The sequence below is a fragment of the Myxocyprinus asiaticus genome, chromosome 32, assembly GCF_019703515.2.
Source record: "Myxocyprinus asiaticus isolate MX2 ecotype Aquarium Trade chromosome 32, UBuf_Myxa_2, whole genome shotgun sequence".
Taxonomy (NCBI): Eukaryota; Metazoa; Chordata; class Actinopteri; order Cypriniformes; family Catostomidae; genus Myxocyprinus; species Myxocyprinus asiaticus.
Window position 1 is genome coordinate 18985750 of NC_059375.1, and position 22540 is coordinate 19008289.

The window sequence follows — 22540 nt, forward strand, 5'->3', positions numbered from 1 at the left end:
CACTTCACGATTAATAATACCACTGACTTGCATTGCATAGCCATTGACTTTGCATGTGAAACTGTGCTACTCAGCTGTGACCGTGTGAATGACTGTGGGGATGGCAGTGATGAGATTGGGTGTGTGTACGACACCTGCTCCAGTCGTGAGTTCACCTGTCAGAATGGAATGTGTATCCTGTCTACGTTTGTATGCGATGGAGAAGCTGACTGTCGGGACGGCTCTGATGAGCTGGTGGGGTTGTGCAGGAGCCCAGAACCCACCTGTGCACCTGGACAATTTCTGTGCAATTCTGGTGAATGCATTGACAATCACAAGGTCTGCAACCAGCAGAGGGACTGCTCTGACAATAGTGATGAGAAGGGGTGTGGTAAGATACCATATTTGGGAAAGGCTTTACCATTTATAGTGGCCCTAAAAAGCATTTGGACATTTTTAGACTCTGAAGTCATGCTTTAAAATGTTGGTATTTTATTGCATTTGATAACAAAATATTAAAACAAATGGCATCTGCAAACAAAAGATCCTAGACCAACTTTACTTTTCTTAGTTATTTTTAGAATTACTTAACCAAAGGTGACTTTTAGTTGCTATATAAAGTCAAAAAGCATTCACACAGGTGTCCTAGGAGAGAACCACATTTAAATTGAATTACATTAACTATGGAATAGAGGAAGATTTTTTTTTTTTTTTTTTTTTTGCTGACATTCAATAAATCGGTTTTAAAAACTAGCGGCCAATTAATTGTTTATCGGCCTTTCCCACCACCTTAGTTATCGATATCAGCAAAATCCAACATCGGTCAACCTCTACTATAGACGTGTTCCTCAAAGTTTGACAACCTGAAAGTGTCCAAATACCTTTTGTCTTAATTTTCAACAATATATCCATTGTTATATATTTTGAAACCCAACACGCTTCTTTTCATGGATTTACTTTGTTTGAAAAGTGTTATATTTCGACGTGTTATATGTGCTATATTTCTTTAAAATAAATGCCACTTAGTTTGATGTTTTCTAACATAATACAATAATATTCAGATTTTTTAATATCTTGCTTAAAATTCCAAGTTTTAGCTGTATGTATGAAGTTACTCTACTTGACAAGTTTGATATTTGTTCAAAGAAATGACAATGATCTAATCTCTTTCTCTCACCTGCACTCTGCAATTCTGCCATCCCCAGGCATAAATGAATGCATTAACCCAGCCGTCCATCAGTGTGCACACAACTGCACAGACACTCCCACGGGTTACTACTGCTCCTGCAGGGAAGGCTACAAACTCATGGCAGATGGCAAGGCCTGTGAGGACATAGATGAGTGCAAGGAGATGCCAGGAGTGTGCAGTCAGGTTTGCGAGAATGCTGTGGGCACCTTCCACTGTAAGTGTGCCCCAGGATATTTACGGGAGCCCGATGGCCGCACCTGCAGGCAGAACAGTGGGATCTCTCCATATCTCCTCTATAGCAACCGTTACTACATCCGTAACCTGACTGCTGATGGATCTTCACTCTCAGTGGTTCTGCAGGGCCTGTCTAACGCTGTGGCTCTCGACTTTGATAACTCTGAGAAACGTTTGTACTGGGTGGATGTTGGCATAATGCGTATTGAAAGGATGAATTTAGATGGGACAGGGAGGGAGGTTGTATTGCAGCATGATCTGGTTGGAACAGAGGGCCTGGCTGTGGACTGGGTGGGCCGGTAAGTTAATAAGGCTAATTAGACTTAGTTCACCCTAAAATAAAAAATTCTGTTATTATTTATTGACCCTTAATTTGCTTTAAACTAGTGACTTTCTTTCTTGCGTGGAAGACAAATGGATACATTTTAAAGAATGTACTGACTGTTTTTATTTCCATGAAATTACAAAGAATAGAGATTGAAGCTGAACCATAAATGTATCATGAACATATTGTAAAAGCAAATAGCTTTGTGTGAAGAGCAGACCGAAATTGAAGTCGATATTCACTGATAATCTTCACCTCCAGACAGCTGATCAAGTGATTCAGTGAAAAGATCAGACTCAAGAAGCCTGACAATTTGTTTTTTTATTTAATTGTTTTTGTTTTATGATCGGACATTGTTACTTCTCACTTGTGGAGAGCAAAGACATATTTCGAAATTTTCAATGAATTATGGACCGTGATGCTTTTGAGTCATTTTTTGAAGCTTGAAAAATCCAGTCAACATTCTTTGTAATTGCATGAAAAAAATGAACAGTACATTCTTCAAAAATTCTCCTATTGTGTTCAGTGGAAGAAAGAAAGTCATGCTGGTTTGTAAAAACATGAGGACAAATTGTTAATTTTTGGGTGAACTATCCCTTTAAATTTGGTGTGTGATTAGGCTTCTTACGTGTTCAAAGCTTGATTTACCCTTTAACTTCAGTATATTAAATATATTCTAAAAACAACTGGGCAGTGCTCTCTAAACACAGGGTTAATAAGGGTTAATATATGCTGGGTGTCCCTTTCCTTGTAGGAAGCTGTACTGGACTGATGCCACCATGGGAGCCATTCACGTATCTGAACTTGATGGACGTTACCGGAAGAAGCTCCTCCAAGGATGTGTTGACGCCAACTCTACATACTGCTTTGCCAATCCTCGGGCTGTTGCTGTCAACCCTAAATATGGGTGAGAAAAATTACAATTTATAATATTTGTTTGTTTGTAGTTGAACATTTAGTATTTTTATGTGTGCAATTCCCAAATGTTCTCCTTTGTGTTCCCGGTCAGATGGCTATATTGGACAGACTGGGGAAGGACAGCCTTCATTGGCAGAGCTGGCATGGATGGATCCAGTGCATCAGCAATCATCACTTCAAAGCTGGTGTGGCCAAATGGCCTGACCATTGACTACACCAATAACAAAATATTTTTTGCTGATGCTCACCTCAATTTCCTTGAGTAAGATCAAATACTATTATCTCTAAACTTTTCTAATAATATTATACCTAAACCAACCATTGGCGATTGCAAAATAATTGGTATCTCAAGACAGTATTTGCGCAACACATACACCTAATTCATGCTATAAGGCTTGATTTTAATTTTTTTTAATTTTTTTTTTTTTATATATAACTCATATAACAATTTTCCGATCCAAACAGTTATGCTGATATGGATGGACAGAACAGACACAGGGCTATAGCTGGCTCTTTGCCTCATGCTTATGCTTTGACCCTGTTTGAAGACTCTGTATTCTGGACAGACTGGAACACCCACACCATAGAGAGGGCCCACAAGTACACCGGTGCTGACCGTGTTGTCATGGGCAACAACACACACCGCCCAAATGACATCCACATCTACCATCCTTACAGACAGCCACGCAGTGAGACTATATGTCATTCGTTTTAGTTTACTTCAGAAAATTATATTATAGTTATCTGAATGTTTTCTTAATGTTTACTTAGGTGAGAATCCCTGCAATGATCATTTCCTAATCTGTAGTCATCTGTGTCTGATTGGGCCGGGTGGCACATCTGCCTCATGCGTGTGTCCGGATCACTTTATTGGTCTGGCTATTGGCTTTAAGATCCAGTGTGTGGCAGACTGCTCCAGCACTCAGTTCCGCTGTGGCGACAATGAAAAGTAAGTTAATCCGTTCACTTGCGATGGTTTTTTTATTTTTATGTGGACTACTGTACATTTTAGGTTGCTTTCACACTAGAGCTTTTTGTGCGTATCCAAGTCTGTTGGACTTCAGAGTGTGGTTCGTTTTATTGGTGTGAAAGTGGTTGTCTGAATCAAAAAGATTCGGTTTATGTGAATTCTAGAATGGTTTGCAGTTTGAATGAAAGCAATCCGTCCCAAATTGCATCAGTGAACTGCTAATTATGACGTATAATTAACATCTTTGCATGCTCCCGGTCACTCTTTTTTGTAGTATAAAGCATTTCTCTTACTGCAGTTGCTTGTCTCAGAATAACCTGTCTTCGGACAGCAGAAAACATGAATAAAACCAGTGGCGGATTTAGGCATGGGCGACATGGGCAGTGCACGAGGCACCCACACAGACCCCCCCCCCCCCCCCACCAAGTCAACAACTTTGGGGGCGTGTTGAAGCGGGTTTCGTCCACGTTGCCATACAATCTAGAACCGCTACTGAATAAAACAGAGAAACTGTCATCTTCTCGTCCTGAGTTGTTACTTTGCTTGGTACTATAACAGGGTTTGTTTGGGTGAAAATAAACCAAAATAACCCATTACACATCACTGGTAAACAGCTGCCGTTAGGGCTCACAGTGATACGCAAACTGATGATGCGAACATACCACGTTTTGGATCCAAAAGTGCAAGGTGAAAAGAGACTGGCAGGGAGCAGAAGTAGAAATGAACTTGTTAAAGCTGCACTACTATTATTTGATTAAAAAATAACAAATTACCATTATTGATTGAGTACATAAACAATCAGTGTTCAAAACAATGTCCTTACCTTACCCTGATTCACTATGGTAAGCCTATAAAAATGATTTGTATTTTGAGCAGTCGGGTCGGATTTGGCGCAAAATCGAAGTAAATCGAATTTAATTGTTTATGGTGTTATTATGTGCATTGCATAGACATACTATTTAGTATTATGGTTCACTTGCATAATCAGCTATGGCTGTCCAATATAATATAAAAATAATAAAGTCTTCTTTTGCAAATTGCTTGTAATTTAAGTTTCAACCACAGATGTCGCAAGAGAGCACAAAGTTATGTAGTGCAGCTTTAATGAAAGTGTAAAAACCATGTGATTGCTTGAAGGCTCTTTTCTTCTGATCTTCAGGTGTATTCCCATATGGTGGAAGTGCGATGGTCAGTCAGACTGTGGGGATGGCTCAGATGAACCTCAGACTTGTCCTCCACGTTACTGTCCGATTGGACGATTCCAGTGCCAAGACAAAAACTGCACCTACCCATTTTTTCTGTGTGATGGCCACAAGGACTGCCCTGATGGATCTGATGAAGACGCAGCACTATGCAGTATGCAGGAACACTTACAATATATTAAAGTACAGTGGTTCTCAACTGATGGGTTGCAAACCAAAGATTGGTCACATGTCTTGAAAGCAGGAAAAAGAACAATGCTGAATGTAAATAATAAAATACAACTAACCTTATACAGCTAAATAAATAAGCTTACCAACTTTTTAAAGGAAGGAGAAAATTCTAATTTCCCATTTCTTTTGTTGTTGTCAAATTTGTGCATCTAATTTATTTTTTTTATTAATCATTACAATAGTTATTGCAAATTGCCGGGCCTATGCAGTTTATGGTAATATTAATACAAATCAATGTTTACCATGCAAATTTTTTTCCATAAAATCAAACAATTTCGGTATTGTGTTTGGGTCGCCACTTGATGATCAATGTAAATCTAGGTCCTGAAGCAAAACCAGCTGAGAACCACTGTTCTGGTATATCTCAACAGACAGAGACAAATTAATTAGTATCAAACAATTCTTTTCATGTTGGAACATGTTTTTTTTCCTGGCATTTTTACATCCCACTAGAAAGGCATATGTTTTAAAAACCTCTTTTGTAACCCAGGTGACCACCGTTGCTCAGAGAATCAGTTTCAGTGTACAAACAAGCTCTGTATCCCGATATCTTGGCACTGTGATGGTGTGCAGGACTGTTCTGATGGCAGCGATGAGGAAGCAGAGAGCTGTGCACAGAAGACTTGCAAACCTGGACAGTTCCAATGCAAAAATGGACGTTGTATACCACCAAGTTATGTATGCGATGCGCAAGACGACTGTGGAGACAACTCAGATGAGCCATATGATATATGTAGTGAGTGTCCCTCTGGGAATCTCAGGAATCTGCATTCTCCATCTTTAACTCTCCCCAGAGTTAGCTGACCTTCTCTTTCTTCTTTCTCCATCTGTTTTTGTAGTGGGTCCTGATCATAAGTGTGATGCAGATACAGAGTTCTCCTGCAAGACAAACTATCGCTGTATACCTCAGTGGGCAGTCTGTGATGGCACCAATGACTGCATAGACAACAGTGATGAGCAGGGCTGCCGTAAGTCCCATATACTGTAATGCTGTGATCTAAAAGATTAATATGAGAAGGGATAACTCAAAACAAAAAAGTACTCCCCTATGTCACAATACAGTATTTCATTATCAGATGTTAGGCAGCATAAAGGCAAATATAGCTACATTACCAGTCAAAAGTTTGGACACACCTACGCATTTTTTATTATTGATGTTTTCAACATTTTAGAATAATAGTAAATTTATCAAAACTATGAAATAACACAAACTTGAGTATTATTGGGAATTATACAACAGTTCGAATCCTCGAATCAGATTGTGTTTGTGGCATTTCGAAGTAAGAGCAGTGCAGATGTGTAAGAGCAGTGCAGATGTGTGAATTTTCATTCATCCCTGTGACATTGAATATTTGAAACAGAGTTAAAAAAAAACAAAATAAAAAACAGCTTCAGCATTACTTCCGATCACAGCTGACTGCGCTGTGAGTTGGGAGAAGATGTCAACTTTTAACATGGCGGAGACGATTCTGGTTTCTGTGTCAGTGTCAAAATAAGAGTTCCGCAAAAAAAAACAAAAAAAAAAAACACTTGAACGTGACTAAAATACTCATAGGATAATTCAGATGGCGCGATCACTCCACGAATGGAGCGGATTACTATCACACTTCAGCTGAGGAATAGAGTTAAACTAACAGCTGCAGCATTACTTTTAATCACTGCAAGGTATTTTTGTTTCTCCAGTAACTTGCAAGAAATAGCCCAGGCTGTCATTACTAGTTCTGAAGTGTGGTAGTAATGGAGGCTTGAGCGCATCTTTTGAACTAGCAACGGCAGATCTTGTGGTATAAGAAGCAGTTCCACACAAAAGAGCGTTTTTTTCAGGACATTCCTTAGTTTTCCCTACTTATTTATTTACTTGCTTGCTTTATTTATCATATTGCTTTATTATGTAGTGACCAGAAATTTTTAACAAATCAGAACCTGGGATGATTTTTAAACAGTATTGAAGGGGTTCCCATGTATGTTGGCCATTGTATGCTGCTTTTCCTTCACTATACAGTTCCAATTCATCCATTTAAAAAAAAAAAATAATGAATTAAAATGTTAATTTTGTAAAGAAACTCACATGTAGGTACAATTATATTTGTCAACAAAAGAAATTTCAATTATTTAAGCAAAACTTTAAATAAGAAAATGTTTCATATTGATTACAAATGGATTTCATAAAAGGCTTTATACTTTAATTTACTTTGAACTAATTGCACTTTAAATGAAATAAATGAACTAACCCCCCACTTTTTGCTGCATGCAGATGAGTTGACCTGTGAACCTCTGGGAGATTTCCGCTGTGATAACCATCGCTGTGTGCCCATTCGCTGGCGTTGTGATGGGAACAATGACTGTGGAGATGGATCTGATGAGAGAAACTGTGGTGAGTTATGCATTTGGCTATCCAGTGACTCTCAGGGATGTCTGGGCCTCTGCTTATTGTAGAGCTAGATATATTTAGTGGAGTTTTTTGTTGCTAACAGTTTTTGTCTGTGTGCTCACAGAACCCAGACCTTGCTCTGAGAGTGAGTATCGCTGTGACAACCAGCAGTGCATTCCAGGAGCATGGGTTTGTGACCATGACAATGACTGTGGGGACAATTCCGATGAGAGGGACTGTGGTAAGTTCAAGTCAGCATGAATTCAAAATTGTCTCTTTTTACTTTTTCAATACACATTTCTGATCTTATTGTACGTAATTCATAAGTATAATTATTCTGAAGAAAATAATGTTTGTCTCTCATCAAAATGTAAAAACTTGTTCCGCCTCTGATACTAATGTCCTTTTCGGCTGTTGTCATGAAGCTCTCTTATTTTTCTTATTTTTATTTTTTGTAATACCATACATGAAATGTCTCTAATTGACAGTTAAATAGGTGCCCTTCCCTGTGACCAGCTTAACCAGCATGCAGTTCCCATGCTGGTTTAGGCTGGTTAGTGCTGGTTTGGTGCTAGCTGGTGAAGCTGGCTGACCAGCATCCCTTACTGAGGGTCCAGCACCTAAAACACAACATAAGCTGGAGACCAGCAATGCTGGTCTGTTCAACAGGTTTGGCACTGTAAACAACAAGAACTTGCTTAGATGTGTCCAAAACCCTCTAAACCCAGCAAAAAGACCAGCCTGACTAGGTTGGGAGACAAGCTAAGACAAGCAAACCAGCTTTAAGCTGATTTAACTTCTTTGAGACTTCTATGTAATTTACAAAGTATATTCTTTTCCTTGTAGAGCTGCTGACCTGTCGTCCTGGAACATTCCAGTGTTCATCTGGACACTGCATTCCAGAAGCTCTTAAATGTGATGGCCGTCCCGACTGCATGGACTTTTCTGATGAGTCCACATGCCGTGAGTCTGCTGAGCTGGAACTATAAAATCTTTTTATTGTAAATACTAGAAGTGTTGAATTTGTTGCTCAATGTTTGTCTCCCCAACAGCAACTCGCTATCCTGGAGGACGATGGTGTCCAGCACATCAGTTCCAGTGTGACAACAAGGTGTGTGTGAACCAGCAGTGGGTGTGTGATGGCTTCAATGACTGCAGAGACAGCTCAGATGAACAACTTATCTTCTGCTGTAAGATGCTTTTAGAAAAAACTGAAATTATATTATTATTTATAATTCTAATCCGTACGTTTACAGTGGCCGCAAGAAGTATTTTGACCCTTAGCCACACTTGTATAAAATGTCTGCATTATATAACAAATATGAAACCAAGAGGCATTTATTTAAAATAAATCTAGCAAAAACACACTTTTAAAATAAAACATTTCATGAGAAAAGTGTATCAGGTTTAAAACGATAAAACAATAGATATGTTGTAAGAAATTTAGAAAAAAGTATTTGGACACCTTCTGATTGTCAAATGTTAGTGGAATATGTCCATAGTTCATGTGATGAACTACATATGTGTTTAGTCTGCTAGGACACCTGGGTAAACTTGAGGGGAACTGACTTCATAAATCCACTAAAAATCACCTTATGACCAGTTAAAGTAATTCCAAAAATATATTCGAAATTGAAGATGTATAGTTCTGAACTTAGTGTCATTTGTTTCATATGCCTCTTGGTTTGGTATTTTGCTGTCTATGGAATAAGAGTGATTTGAGTGTCCAAAAAAACATTAATCAGGGTTCCCATGCACCCTGGAAAACATGGAATTTTGCAATGCAGTTTTCCAGTCATGGAAAATTAGGAAAATACCTAAATGTCCTGGCAAAAAATTATTTGTCCAGGAAAATATTTTAGTATAATAGAACTGTTTGACTATTTGACTGTGTTGCTGCTAACAAGGTTTTTGTTACATGCACAAAAACATGGTAATGATCAGGACTCAGAATATGAGTCAAATATACAAATTAGTATCGTTTTGTCACTGCAGGCGGCTGCACATTTTGAAACAACGTCGACAGTTAACTGTCATGAATGAATCCCTGTCACATACTTTCTCTGCTCATCTGCTTTCCTCTCTACTTTGCTCAGACTAAATAGCTTAATTATTGATATAGTACAAACTAAGATTTTTTCATCCCAACATTGCTGTGGTGTTAACCAAAAAAACATTAGAGTTATAAACCTTAGACAACATGACGGTCAGACCACTAGTTTAAAAAAAACAATGAATTCACACCCTGAGTTGACAGCGTGGTGATTCGGCCTTCACACCTCAGGATGTGAATTAATTTTCAGTAATTCAAGGATAAGAGTCTGCTTATACTGCTGTTACCACATGCAGTATGCGGAAAACACGGACAGAATCACAGAATCTAGTCATAAAAATGGCAAAGCAAAGAGTGGGAACCCTGATTAATAATTACATTTGACTCTTTTTGATACATTATTAAAAAATGTACTGAATGATATAAGTTTCCTACTTAAAAACTCCATGTGTATCAATGTACAACTGTTTTGTCATCAGGGAACATCACTTGTGAAATGCCAGTCAAGTTCCGCTGTGACAATGGCTTCTGCATTTATAGTGGTCTCATGTGCAACCAAAAAGACGACTGTGGGGATGGCAGTGACGAAAAAGAAGACCTCTGTAAGACATTCACACATACACTACAAATAAAATCCAACTCTGTAAATCCACCCCAAAGTCTTACAGTATATACCTAGAATGAATGATAGGACTTAAAGGTGCTGTAAACAATTTTAGCCATTCTACTTCCACAAGACTGAGCCATTGGATTAGCCACACCCCCTCTTTCCAAATCCCTGCACTCCAAAGGTAACAAATAAGCTTTATTGAGACTGACATCCTGCCGAAACAGTTGTTTAAAACAACAGCAAAATAGCGCCCTCAACAGACGACTGTTATGAACAACATGGCTTGATAATGGCATTAAGCCTCAATAATTCGCTGCAACTACAACACTATGAGAATGCGCAAAATTATTGTCAGGCAGAAAGCGTCAGAGACCGCTGGACACATTTTGTTTGCTAGAGCTGTCACAGAGACTGGTGAGATATCTCAAGACACTTATTTTATTAATATCTTTTGGGGAGTAGGACAATTTTTTGAATACCTTTCCATGAAAAAATAACTTACAGCACCTTTAAGCATTCAGTTTATGTTCTATGACTACATGAGTAAATTACATGCAAACTGTTGTTATGGTCAGTGATGGCAGTATGAATTGTGTTTTACCATCAGGTAAAGAGCCCACTCTCGCTCCTTGTACACCCAATGAGTTTAAATGCACTAATGGACACTGTGTGGCTCTGCCCTATGTGTGTGACCACAATGACAACTGTGGAGACCTTACTGATGAATTGGGCTGCAGTAAGTCATTATAACAATTAAAAGGCCATATATGATAAGTGTTGCAAGGACAGTGTGGTCCAAAAGTCTCAGACCACATTCAAAATATGGTATTATTATTATTATTATTATTATTACGTTTAAACCTGGAAATAAGTAAAGTTGTAAGAAGAGATATTTAAGAATCTGCACTATCTCTAGGTCACGTGTAAGAAAATTTGTGACTGCAAAATAGAAACATTTTCATTAGTGATACTCAGACTTTTGAACCCCACTGTATATTTGGTAATTCTTCTATTATTCATGAGATAGCTGTACTGTATTCATCATGAAATTGAAATTGGTGAATTACAATTAATTTTATCTGTCAGGTAGCTGATGAGTAATTCTTTTTCAGATTTTGGTCACGACCGCACCTGTGATGAGAAATTATGTCAGCATGAGTGTACAAACCTGAATGGCACTGGCTTCATCTGTTCTTGTAGGCCAGGCTATGCTGTAGATCCAGACAACACCTTCCGCTGCAGTGGTACACACATACACACATGAGCAGAAAGAAAGACAGACACACACATTTAAAGGGATAGTTCAACCAAAAATTGTAATTCTCTCATCATTTACTCACCCTCATGCCATCCCACATGTGTATGATTTTATTTCTTCTGCAGAACACAAAGGAAGATTTTTAGAAGGATATTTTAGCTCAAAGGTCCATATAATGCAAGTGAATGGTGACCAAAAAGTTGAAGCTCCAAAAAACACATATTGGCAGCATAAAAGTAATCCATATTACTCCAGTGGTTTAATCCATGTCTTTTGAAGCAATAAAATCGATTTTATGTGAGAACAGACCAAAATAGAACTCATTTTTCACTGTATATCTTGCCATTGCAGTCTCTAGAAATGATCATATTTCTAGCTCGATTACACTTCCTATTGTTTGATGCATGCACAGAGTGCTAGATGGAGTGTAATCGAGCTTGAAATCATGATCACCAAGGAGACTGTTGATATCAAGATTTATAATGAAAATGTAGTTACATTTTGGTCTGTTCTCACCCAAAATTGAATAGATCGCTTCAGAAGACATGGATTAAACCACTGAAGTCTTATGGATTACTTCTGTGCTGCCTTTATGTGTTTTTTGGAGCTTCAGAGTTTTGATTACCATTCACTTGCATTGTATGGACCTACAGAGCTGAGATATTCTTCTGAAAATCTTTGTGTTCAGCAGAAGAAAGAAAGTCAGACACATCTGGGATGGCATGAGGGTAAGTAAATAATTTTTGGGTGAACTATCCCTTTAAACATCTTAACACAATTCTCTTCACTATTTTGTCATTTTCAATCAGTCTTACACCTTCAAAATGAATATCTAGGATGTAAATAGAAAAGTTCTGCATTTCACCCATGAACGTTGGGTGTTATCTTGCTATGCCTCAGCTTATCCTGTGTGTCTCTGTCTCCCTGCAGATATAAATGAGTGTTTAGGGTATGCCACTTGCCCACAGGTCTGCAAGAACTCTAAAGGAAGCTATGATTGTGAGTGTGCCCAGGGGTACAGGAAAGTGGGCACAGGCAATGAGTGTGTGGCTAAAGGTATGAACGCAATTTGTGATGTAAAAAAAAAAAAAAAAGAAAGAATAAATTATGAGGAACAATAGACAATAAATGCAGAGCATGCATAGCACAAGTCTTTAAGGAATAGTATTCCTTTAAAGCTGTCTGTGTGGAGATGAAGTCTTAAGTATGTATGTCCATTTCTGTCTTCTCTCTCTTAGGTCCAGGGCCGCTGCTCCTGCTGCCGGAGAACATCCGCATCCGCCGCTTCAACCTCCAGACAGAGGAGTACCACAACTTCCTGCAGGAAGAGGAGCGCATTGTGGCCCTGGACTATGACTGGGACCACAACAACACTGGATTTAGTGTGTACCGTTTATAAAATATGCACAACCAGTTATGATAATAGCACCAAACATGATAAATAATCACTTTAAAAGTTCCAATGTTGCATATTTTGTGCTTTATATGGTACATTACCTGTCTCTGTGTTTCAGGTATGGTGTATTTTACAGTAGAAGGGAAGGGTGCACTGCCTGGTGCCATTAAAAGAGCTTATCTGCCTGATGTCGATGATCACAGTAATAACATTGCTGCTGCCGTTGACCTGGACATCAAGTATATCACCAAGCCATATGGGATTGCAGTGGACTGGGTTGGCAGGTAAAGCATTCTCTTATTGATGCCTATCTGTTTCTGGCAGTGAGAAACTAATTCATGGATTTTTTTATATCTAGATGTGACTACTGTAATAGTGTTTTGGCTGGCTTACTAAAGAGCTTGTCCAGGCACTTACAAAGAGTTCAGAATGCAGCTGCTTCAGAAGGCTGACTCATATAACACTAAGGAATTACATACAAATGTGTCTTACAGAATGGATTTCAAGATTTTCTTATATAAATATTTATATATAAAGCACTTTTTAATATTTGTAAACACTGTTCTACTTAATTACACGCTTACAATATTTGTCCTAATGCCATGTTTATTATAGCAGTTCATACTGTAAGTACGAATAAACTAGGTGGAATGGAGTCATTTATAGGCTTTTGGCAACAACGGTAAATTAATCACTCTGTAACAGCTCATGTGCTTCTAATATTCTTGTAGGAATTTGTACTGGGCTGATGCCCAGCTCAAACGCCTGGAGGTTGCCATGCTGGATGGACGTTACAGGAAGCATCTGATTAAGACTGACCTAGGACAACCAAATTCTGTAGCTCTTAATCCTCGCTTGGGGTGAGACAAATGTCTCAAAATTGTGGTCTGTTTATGTTGGCCTACTTAAAATGCAGATCTTTGAATTTGGTTTGCTCATGCTGTGGTGCAGGATGCTTTACTGGAGTGACAATGGCCCCACACCTCGCATCGAGGCCTCCTGGTTGGATGGTCAAGAGAGGAGGGTTCTGGTGGACAGTGCTTTGGGATGGCCTACAGGCCTGTCCATCGACTTCACTAACAATGACCGAATCTATTGGTCAGATGCAAAGGAGAGTCGCATTGAGTCCATTCTGCCAGATGGACAAGACAGACGCACAGCAGTTTTCATAGGTACAGTAAGGGTTTGACTGGTTCTGCGAAAATGGCTGATCCAATCAGCATTATTTTTAATGGGACAGTTTAAAAGTCCCTTAAATTCCTTGTAGTATAGTATAGTGTAAAACCAGTCACTAGCATTTCCACTGATCTCACATGGGGGTGGAATCTCCAAAAGAGGTTGGGGTTACTCGGGTGGGGGGGGGTTGCTCCAAAAGTGGGTTGTGCCAACTCCAAAAGGGGGTGTCACTTCCATTCACAGTTAGGGATAGGGAAAGTGTAAGGTTAGGGGCTCCCTTTGTCTTTGCTGGCGGTTTGGAGCTCCTGCACCTATTTGGAGCTGTGCCTGCAGCTATGTCCTTCTCGAAAATGTGGGCGGGCGCTATGCTAACTATTACTCTGGAATGGAAAAAAATATTACTTTCTGACAATGCTGATTCGCTGATGGCACCACAAGAACACACACATTTCCAAGCCCTTCACTATTGTAGCGACTATCCTGAGCTGTGACGTCAAAAATAGTAGACAGGAAGAAATCAATTTCACGCTTTTAAGAGAAATTTGTCGCTGGTAAAACATCTTCTAATGATACTTGCGCTTTATAAGTTGCTTGCGAAAATTTTGTTTTGTCAAAATACACAAAATATATAAAGAAAGATGCTTGTTTCCTGCAGAATGATGTAGTTAAGACGTTTATTTCGATGATTTTTATCATTTGCAAACATTTATCTTCAGTACCTTTTTCTCTCAGATGTGAGAAATCCTTTCAGTGTGGATGTGTTTGAGGACCATGTGTACTGGAGCACGCAGGAGAAGGGTGAAGTTTTCAGACAGGACAAGTTTGGCAAAGGCGCCAAAACCAGACTCTTGACAGCAGGGCCCTGGCTCACCCAGATCAACGTTTACCAGCAGCAGAAATACAACTCTATAGCCAGTGAGTAACCTCAATAGACCAAAGTTAGCATAATGTCCTCTATATAAATCCAACCAATGTTTAAGCTTTATTTCACTTTTTATTGTTGTGGTATATATATAGTGATGATAGTGTGGATTTTGTTGGTAGCCAGTAATAAGTAACCCATAAAAGTGATTTTATAGATGAGATGAATTTGTCTGACAATTAACTCCCCCCAGTGAAGAACCCTTGTAGGGGCACATGCAGTCACCTGTGTCTGTTAAGACCTGGAGGCTACACCTGTGCCTGCCCAGAGGGCACCAGCTTCTTCCCTGGCAGCAGCACGGAGTGTGACGCAGGTGCCTTTAATAGTTGTTATCTCTGTCTTTATCTTAATGATGTGACAAAGTAATACATTGTAGTTGTTAAAACTGACATTGCTGAAGTTAGCCTGTGGGTTTCAGTAATAATACAGGATATAAGGTGGCAGTTTGATGCTTACACTCAATGTGATAATGTGGTCCACATCCATTTACTGTATATCTCAGCTCTAGTTAATGCAAGCCATTGACTGCCGATTGTGTTTTGCTGTATGATTTTTGCTAGGAATTGATCCTGAACCCACCATGCCCCCTCCATGCCAGTGCATGAATGGTGGAACCTGCTACTTTGATGACAATAAGGCGCTCTGCATGTAAGCTTATGACGATTTGTGAAGAATTTGACACTTTGTTAATGTTTAATAACTACAAAGCACTTTAAGACCCCATGAAATTGCTTGACGACCACTGTTTTCTGTCCTGTGTTGACGAATTTCCTACTGAAACAAGAAGTTTGGGTGGGACATATTGAAGAGTGTGTCCCTTTTTTAAAATAGCCAATAGGCTTTAGTTACGTCACAGCCATGAACCGTGATGTGCTACTTGCTAGTCGATTGCAGGTGGTATTAAAGGGATAGTTCACCCAAAAATGAAAATTCTCCGATCATTTACTCACCCTCATGCCATCCCACATGTGTATGACTTTCTTTTTTCTTCTGAAGACAAACGAAGATTTTTAGAAGAATATTTCAGCTCTCTAACTCCTTTCATTGCAAGTGAATGGTGGCCAGACCTTTGAAGCTCCAAAAAGCACATAAAGGCAGCATAAAATTAATCCATATTACTCCCATGGTTCAATATGTCTTCTGAAGCGATGTGATCGCTTTGGGTGAGAAACAGATCAATATTTAAATCCTTTTTTACTATAAATCTCCACTTTCATTTTCAGGATGTGAAAACACCCTCACCCAAACCTATCATATCACTTCAGAAGACATATTAAACCACGGGAGTCAAATTACTTTGAAGCTCCAAAAATCACATAAAGGCAGCATAAAAGTTCTGGTCACCATTCATTTGCATTGTATGGACCTACAGAGCTGAAATATTAGTCTAAAAATCTTAATTTGTATTCTGTAGAAGAAAGAAGGTCATACACATCTGGATGGCATGAGGGTGAGTAATAGAGAGAATTTTAATTTTTGGGTGAACTATCCCTTTAACAGGAGGGACGTTCTCATTTTAGAGAGCATTTGAGTGTACAAAAATATGTGTAGTGCAAAAGATCATCACTCTTTTAGGACATTTTTAATTTATATATCTGCATATATATATATATGTGACCACAAAGGGTCTTTAAAAAAAAGGGTACATGGGTGTGTTGGTGGGTGGAAGGATGGATGGATGAATTTATGTTGACTGTTAATTTCCCTCACAGCTGTCCTCCTGATTGGAAAGGAGATTTCTGCCAGACTAGTGTTTATGGTGTAGTCACAACCTCAGGTAAAATTTTATGGTGGTACTTAACAGCCTTCTCTCACCTGTTATTAAACCTCAGCATTGCAGTTATATTGTAGCTATTATGGGATTTGTCCTCTAATGCAAAACAGATCTCTTAGCAAACAATAGTATGTTACCCACATCCTGTCTGTCTCTGTCGCTCTTTTTACATCCACAGTTGCAATTGCTCTTGGAGTTACAGTGGTTGTGGCTCTTTTCCTGGGATGTCTGATATATTCTGCCCATAAGAAATCAAAAATCATGGATGCTCTGCATAACATCAATCTACCCATCAGCATATCTATCTTCAGCAGTTTCTGGTGAGAATGAATAATAGTGTCTCATTAATGAAACAGAGAACAAACTTTGCAGATAAATACAGTTACAGTACACATACCTTATTAAACATATTGTTTAACATAATTAGGGGTGGTTCCTCTGAATCATCTAACAACCCACCAGAATCCAGAGAAGATAATGACAACAAAAACATTCCCAAAGAGGTTTGTACTTAACCTGCTATCCATGCATTTTAAACATATTCTGTGATTGCATAATTATTTGCAAAATTAATTGTGTCTTGGTTGAAAAAATATGACAATATCCATATTATTATGGCAGAATCGAACAGTCTCCTGCTAATTGGAATGTCTAAGTTTGTTTACCTTGTTAATATCGACATCTTTTGCACTCTGGTCAACAACAGGAGTCCAACACATCAATAGAAGTGGAGGGAACAGGGAAAAGTTTTGAAAACCCAGCATACAGTGCTGAGGGAGAAGCACAAGGCTCTCCCGCTGCCCCTACTACTGTAGCAACTACAGTCATCAGCGTGCCTGCCATAGTATGTTTGTTACTGCCCTCTAGTGGAAGAAACAGTGTACTGCTTTGTGTCTCTGTGTTTAAAGGGATAGTTCACCCAAAACTGAAAATTCTGTAATTATTTACTCATCCTCATGACGTTCAAAACCTGTGTGACTTTTCTTTATGGAACACACTGCTCTTTTAAATACAACAAAAGTAGAAAGTGACAAGGCTGTCAAGCTCCAAAAAGGACAAAATACAGCATTTAAAATGAGTTTTTATGTCTTAATGTGCTATATTCCAAGTTTTCTACAATAATACAATAGCTTTATGTGAGGGGAAGATTTTTAATCGAAAAACTACATTTGATCTGTTTATAAGTCTTGGACTATAGCGTATGAGTCATATGGACTTTTTTAATGGTGCTTTTTTGTTATTGCTGAAGCTTGTTAGCCTCTGGTCACTGTATTTTATATGGTAAAGAGCAGCTTTATATACAAATATACTCCTTTTATGTTCTACCGAAGAAAGTATGCATGTTCGCAATGACCTAACAGCGAGTAGTAAAGTTTTCATTTTTAAGTGTGAACTATTCCTTTAAAGTTGACAAAAAAACAAAAAACAAAAAACACTTTTCAGGCTCAGTGTTATCTTTAAATCTTATGACTTTCAGGAGAGTATTGAAAACCCAGTCTATGCCTCTGAGATGAGCCCTGTGACCCAGCCAAATGATGCTGTAACCCCCATCAAAACAGACGCCATTCCAGCCAACACTGAGCCTGACAAGGGTAGCAAGGTATGATTTATTTTTCTGGAAATTATCTCACTTTGTTTGGATGTATGATTGAAGTAAAAAGTATAATGTTTACAAAAACAAAAAATTAGTTAACACTGCTAAGGCTGAAATTATCTGTATAGCAAGGCTGTGTTTCATACAAATTAAGCTCAACCGAAAGCATTTCTGGCATAATATTGATTACCACAAAAAATTATTTCAACTCATCCTTCTATTTCTGTAAAAAAAATAAATAAATAAATAAATAAATAAAAAAAATTTAAAATTAAAAAAAAATCGAGGTTACAGTAAGGCACTTACAATGGAAGTCAATGGGGCCAATTTTATGGAGGGTTTAAAGGCAGACATGTGAAGCTTATAATTTAATAAAAGCACTTACATTAATTCATCTGTTAAAATTCATGTATTATTTGAGCTGTAAAGTTGTTTAACCCTTTAAGCTCAGATGAAAAAAAAAATCATCAAAATATTAATAACTATAGTACTGACCAACACAAAATAGGTATTGTTTTAAAGCTTAGAAGCTGTACTTTCAAAAGCATGTAGGCACTATGACCAAAACTGAACAAGTGTTTTGAAATTTGCAGACAAATCAGAAGTGTTCTGTTTTGATAATTTATATATATATATATAAAAAAAAACATTTAAAAAAAATGTGCACTGTACATATTGCAATCAGTAAAAACATCAAATACAACCAGAGTATTTGTTTTACTGATGAGTAATAGCTAAGTATTTGTCTTTGACAATCATATTGGTGTTGCTTATATGCCGTGCTTTCGCTTATAACAGAACATAAAATATCACATACCATTACTTAGAAGAGGTGATTATCTTTCAAATGAGCCCGATAACACGAAGAAATCGGATGCATAGATCATTAGATAATCCACACGAAGCACAATGTTACATATGGCCACCAGGAGATGGCGCCATGTAAATGACAGACTCGATGCAGACTCATTGAGTCATAAGGCACTCATTCTGTGAAATCTCATTACTAAAATCATGTCTCCATGCTATTCATACCTTTAGTCATTGTTGTGTTTGCATGTGTAATTAGTTTTTATTAACAGTTATTATGTTTTATTTGTTTGGAAGGCTTTTGGATACATGGAGACATTTTTGAACACTATGACAAATTTATTTCTTAACTTTTGATTGCTTTGTCATATCAACACAATTTTTTTCTCAGATACATTTGACATAATTGGGAACAAAACAAAAGTTTCTTGGAGCTACCTTATTTACACCCAGAGATATATAATGTCAAATAAGAAAATAAGTAAATTTATTGCTCAATTGTTTTTGTGATTTTGTTTAGCAGTTTCTTTGGCTGAGAGTCTCAGAATGTATCATAATCTATCTATCATTAAAAATGTTGAAAAGTTTTCTTTACAATGATACCAAAAACATGACCCTCCTTGTTTCTTTTGCCAAGTTATAAGTAGTGTTGGGTTCAAGTCCACCTTAGTCGAGTCCGAGTCAAGTCCGAGTCTTTAAACAATTGAGTCCGAGTCCATAACAGGCCGAGTCCGAGTTGAGTCTGAATGAATATGTTCAAGAATCTGAATTAAAATTGTAACCATAAACTCGACATCAATAATTTAAGCTTATTTTAACCTTCACAACTAAGAAAAACAATTTGTCAATATAAATGCAAAAAAAAACAAATGATTAGTATCCTGCTGAACAAACTTCAAAGTGGTTTCAGAATGAAAGCATATGCTTTAGGTGTATGAAGACAAAACTGTCCTTCAACAGACTTCTTACTGTGTTCTGTTGACATTTCAATTATTTGTTGCTTTTTCCCCTCCACTCAAACATAGACTAAAGAATGTGAAAGCTGTGTTTGTCATTACAACCAATGTTATTATGTTTCAAATTTTAATTTAGTTTTTATTTCTACTACATTTTCAATTTGTCCATTCAGTTTAGTTTAGTTTTTTTCTAAAATTATGGGTGAAATACATTTAATGTATTTAATACATTTAATAAATGGTAATATTAAAACATTTAATCATGCTCATAACAACAACAGAAAATAAAAACAGAAAATATCAGATACCATTAAAAAAATATTTATATACTACAGTACTAGACTTCACACTTTTCAGTCCTCCTGCTGTGTCCAGGTGTAGCCTACTTCCCTAAAGTCAAGAACAGATTTTTGACAAATTCACCTTGGGCTGATGTTTCCTTCTTTTCACATTATATTTATTATGGATAATAGGTGAATAGAGACTTCTCCCCTCACTTGGGTTCTTCCTTGTATTTTCTGACTTTTATGAAATTGAAACGCAATTGCTAGCTTTACGGTAACACACAGAGGTTGCGCTACAAATATGTGATGGACTGAGTTGTACAATTTCCATCATGGTCTATTTCATCATATTAGTTTAAATGTCCCTGATATGTAGTAAATTTGATTTTGTCTCGATATAGTCAACATTTTCAGTTAGAAATTACTTTGCGTAGTAAGCGTGAGTCTGATAAAACGTGTTCTATTTAATAATTTGCAGAGTTGGGGAACGTACTTTTTAAAGTGTACTTACGTTATTGATATTTCTGGATGAGAGCGGCAGAGCACGTGTGGCGACTGGCGATCTCTTTCCCGCACACACATACAGCAACGGGCGCACGGGCGAGAGAGTTAAAAAAGTATTTTGAAAGAGTGCGCGCTGCTGCTCTCAGCCAGAATAATCACACTTAAGGACATATACATGTGAAAACTGATGCAGTATCAAATACACAGAATGTATGATAGTACTTACTGTAGAGAGCACATCAATATGAAGACAAAGCCAAATCACAGACATTTAGAGGCAATTTTGAAATCCCGGCCGGATGCTTTTTTCAGGTCTGAAAAAGAGGACATGTCTGGGGAAAAGAGGACGTATGGTCATCCTGTGTTACATTATTTTTTAGTTTGTTTGTTTTTCATTGCATCACAGATGCCATGGACTCGGAAAAAAATCCCAAGTCCAAAAGGCTCAAGTCCGAGTCAAGTCCAAGTAAAAATGCATCCGAGTCCGTGACAAGTCCAAGTCCATTAAAATTGAACTCGTGACTCGGACTTGAGTCCGAGTCCGAACTCGAGGACCCCAACTCTAGTTATAATCCTTTAATTTGGGGTATGCCACTGAAACAGGAAATCTTTAAAAACATCTTCAGAGCTTAAAGGGTCAAATCACCATTTTTACAGTCATTGTAGGGTTTGCAGTGCTATTGTCGTAAAGGCAACAAAGTTTAAAATTGGATATAACTTTATACAGAAAAGGTTAGTAAATTATTTTATGAAACTAAAATCATGTTAACATGCATATTGTTTATGTCTTTTGGCTATACTTTTGAAACAGTGTGTTTTAACATTTGCTGATTGACCCCATTCACTTCCATTGTATGTGCCTCTGTGTAACCTTGATTTCAGCATAAAAAAAAAAATTAAAAAAAGGAGGGACATGTCGAAATAATTTTTTTGTGTTATCAAAATTATGACAAAAATGCTGTTGATTAAGCTTAACTTGTATGGAACCCAGAATATTCCTTAAAGCAGTTCTGCAGAAAAGTAAAGGCCCAGACATACCCTACGCAAGTACGTGAACGCAGACGCACCTTGCTACGCAAGCTCGATTTCACGCGTCGTTACGTTGTCAGCGCACAATTCATAACACAACGCAAGTACGCGCTGCATTTTCGGCGTTGCCGCAAATGGCACTTGAGCGTACTTTATTCTTTCAATCAACAACTGCCATGGCGGACTCGAGCAGCAATTTGAGTTAAATCTTTTCGAAAAATAAATAAGACTTTTTGTCCCCAGTCCATTCAAACGAACTTGTTTTTTCTCTGTGTCTCTACCCACTCCTCAACTATCGACTCATCTACCACATCCGGTTTCATGGTCATGCCTAAAAATCTATTGCCCCGTTGTGGTCTAAGGTTTGTAACCGCCAGAGCAACGCAAGAGCGCACGTAATGTATGTACAATGGGACCACACATTGGCCAAGCGCTCGTGTCTGCGTATGCGTACTTGCGTGAAGTATGTTTTGGCCTTAATACTTAGGATTAGGGGTTTAGAACAAACCCTAAACAGAACATTTGATGAATCAATAATACTGTGCCACCTTGCAAGCCCTGTAAAAATAAATAAAAAATAAATCAAAATCACCATAAACACACTCACACAGCAGGAGTTATTCCTCACTGCTGATGATTTGACAAGGAAAAGTGATTGTGTGGGAGAGGAAGACACAGAGGAGCTAGAGAGACATAAATAAGTAACAGAAAAAACCCACAGGCGACCTTCATACCACACTGCATGGTAGCACAGG

General features: G+C 37.9%; 1 protein-coding gene and 1 long non-coding RNA gene across 2 annotated transcripts in view; one reads left to right on the top strand and one right to left on the bottom strand.

Annotated features, from left to right (window-relative positions):
- lrp2b (low density lipoprotein receptor-related protein 2b) overlaps positions 1-22540 on the top strand; it is a 69763-nt gene that overhangs the window by 44318 nt on the left and 2905 nt on the right. Inside the window, exons 49-77 of the mRNA XM_051667432.1 lie at positions 75-370; positions 1185-1701; positions 2482-2634; positions 2737-2907; positions 3111-3334; positions 3417-3594; positions 4775-4971; positions 5539-5784; positions 5888-6016; positions 7303-7422; positions 7544-7660; positions 8266-8382; positions 8472-8609; positions 9952-10074; positions 10690-10818; positions 11195-11326; positions 12271-12396; positions 12579-12722; positions 12855-13020; positions 13468-13596; positions 13688-13908; positions 14645-14827; positions 15028-15147; positions 15395-15482; positions 16547-16611; positions 16787-16928; positions 17036-17111; positions 17315-17452; positions 18086-18208. Of these exons, the coding sequence (XP_051523392.1) occupies positions 75-370; positions 1185-1701; positions 2482-2634; positions 2737-2907; positions 3111-3334; positions 3417-3594; positions 4775-4971; positions 5539-5784; positions 5888-6016; positions 7303-7422; positions 7544-7660; positions 8266-8382; positions 8472-8609; positions 9952-10074; positions 10690-10818; positions 11195-11326; positions 12271-12396; positions 12579-12722; positions 12855-13020; positions 13468-13596; positions 13688-13908; positions 14645-14827; positions 15028-15147; positions 15395-15482; positions 16547-16611; positions 16787-16928; positions 17036-17111; positions 17315-17452; positions 18086-18208 (4708 nt within the window). The remainder of the gene's footprint in view (positions 1-74; positions 371-1184; positions 1702-2481; positions 2635-2736; positions 2908-3110; positions 3335-3416; positions 3595-4774; positions 4972-5538; positions 5785-5887; positions 6017-7302; positions 7423-7543; positions 7661-8265; positions 8383-8471; positions 8610-9951; positions 10075-10689; positions 10819-11194; positions 11327-12270; positions 12397-12578; positions 12723-12854; positions 13021-13467; positions 13597-13687; positions 13909-14644; positions 14828-15027; positions 15148-15394; positions 15483-16546; positions 16612-16786; positions 16929-17035; positions 17112-17314; positions 17453-18085; positions 18209-22540) is intronic.
- Positions 8431-11296, bottom strand: LOC127423305 (uncharacterized). The gene is made up of 3 exons (XR_007894300.1): positions 11251-11296; positions 9908-10039; positions 8431-8617 (listed from the first exon to the last, which is right to left on the bottom strand). It is a non-coding gene; the product is annotated as an uncharacterized LOC127423305 (long non-coding RNA).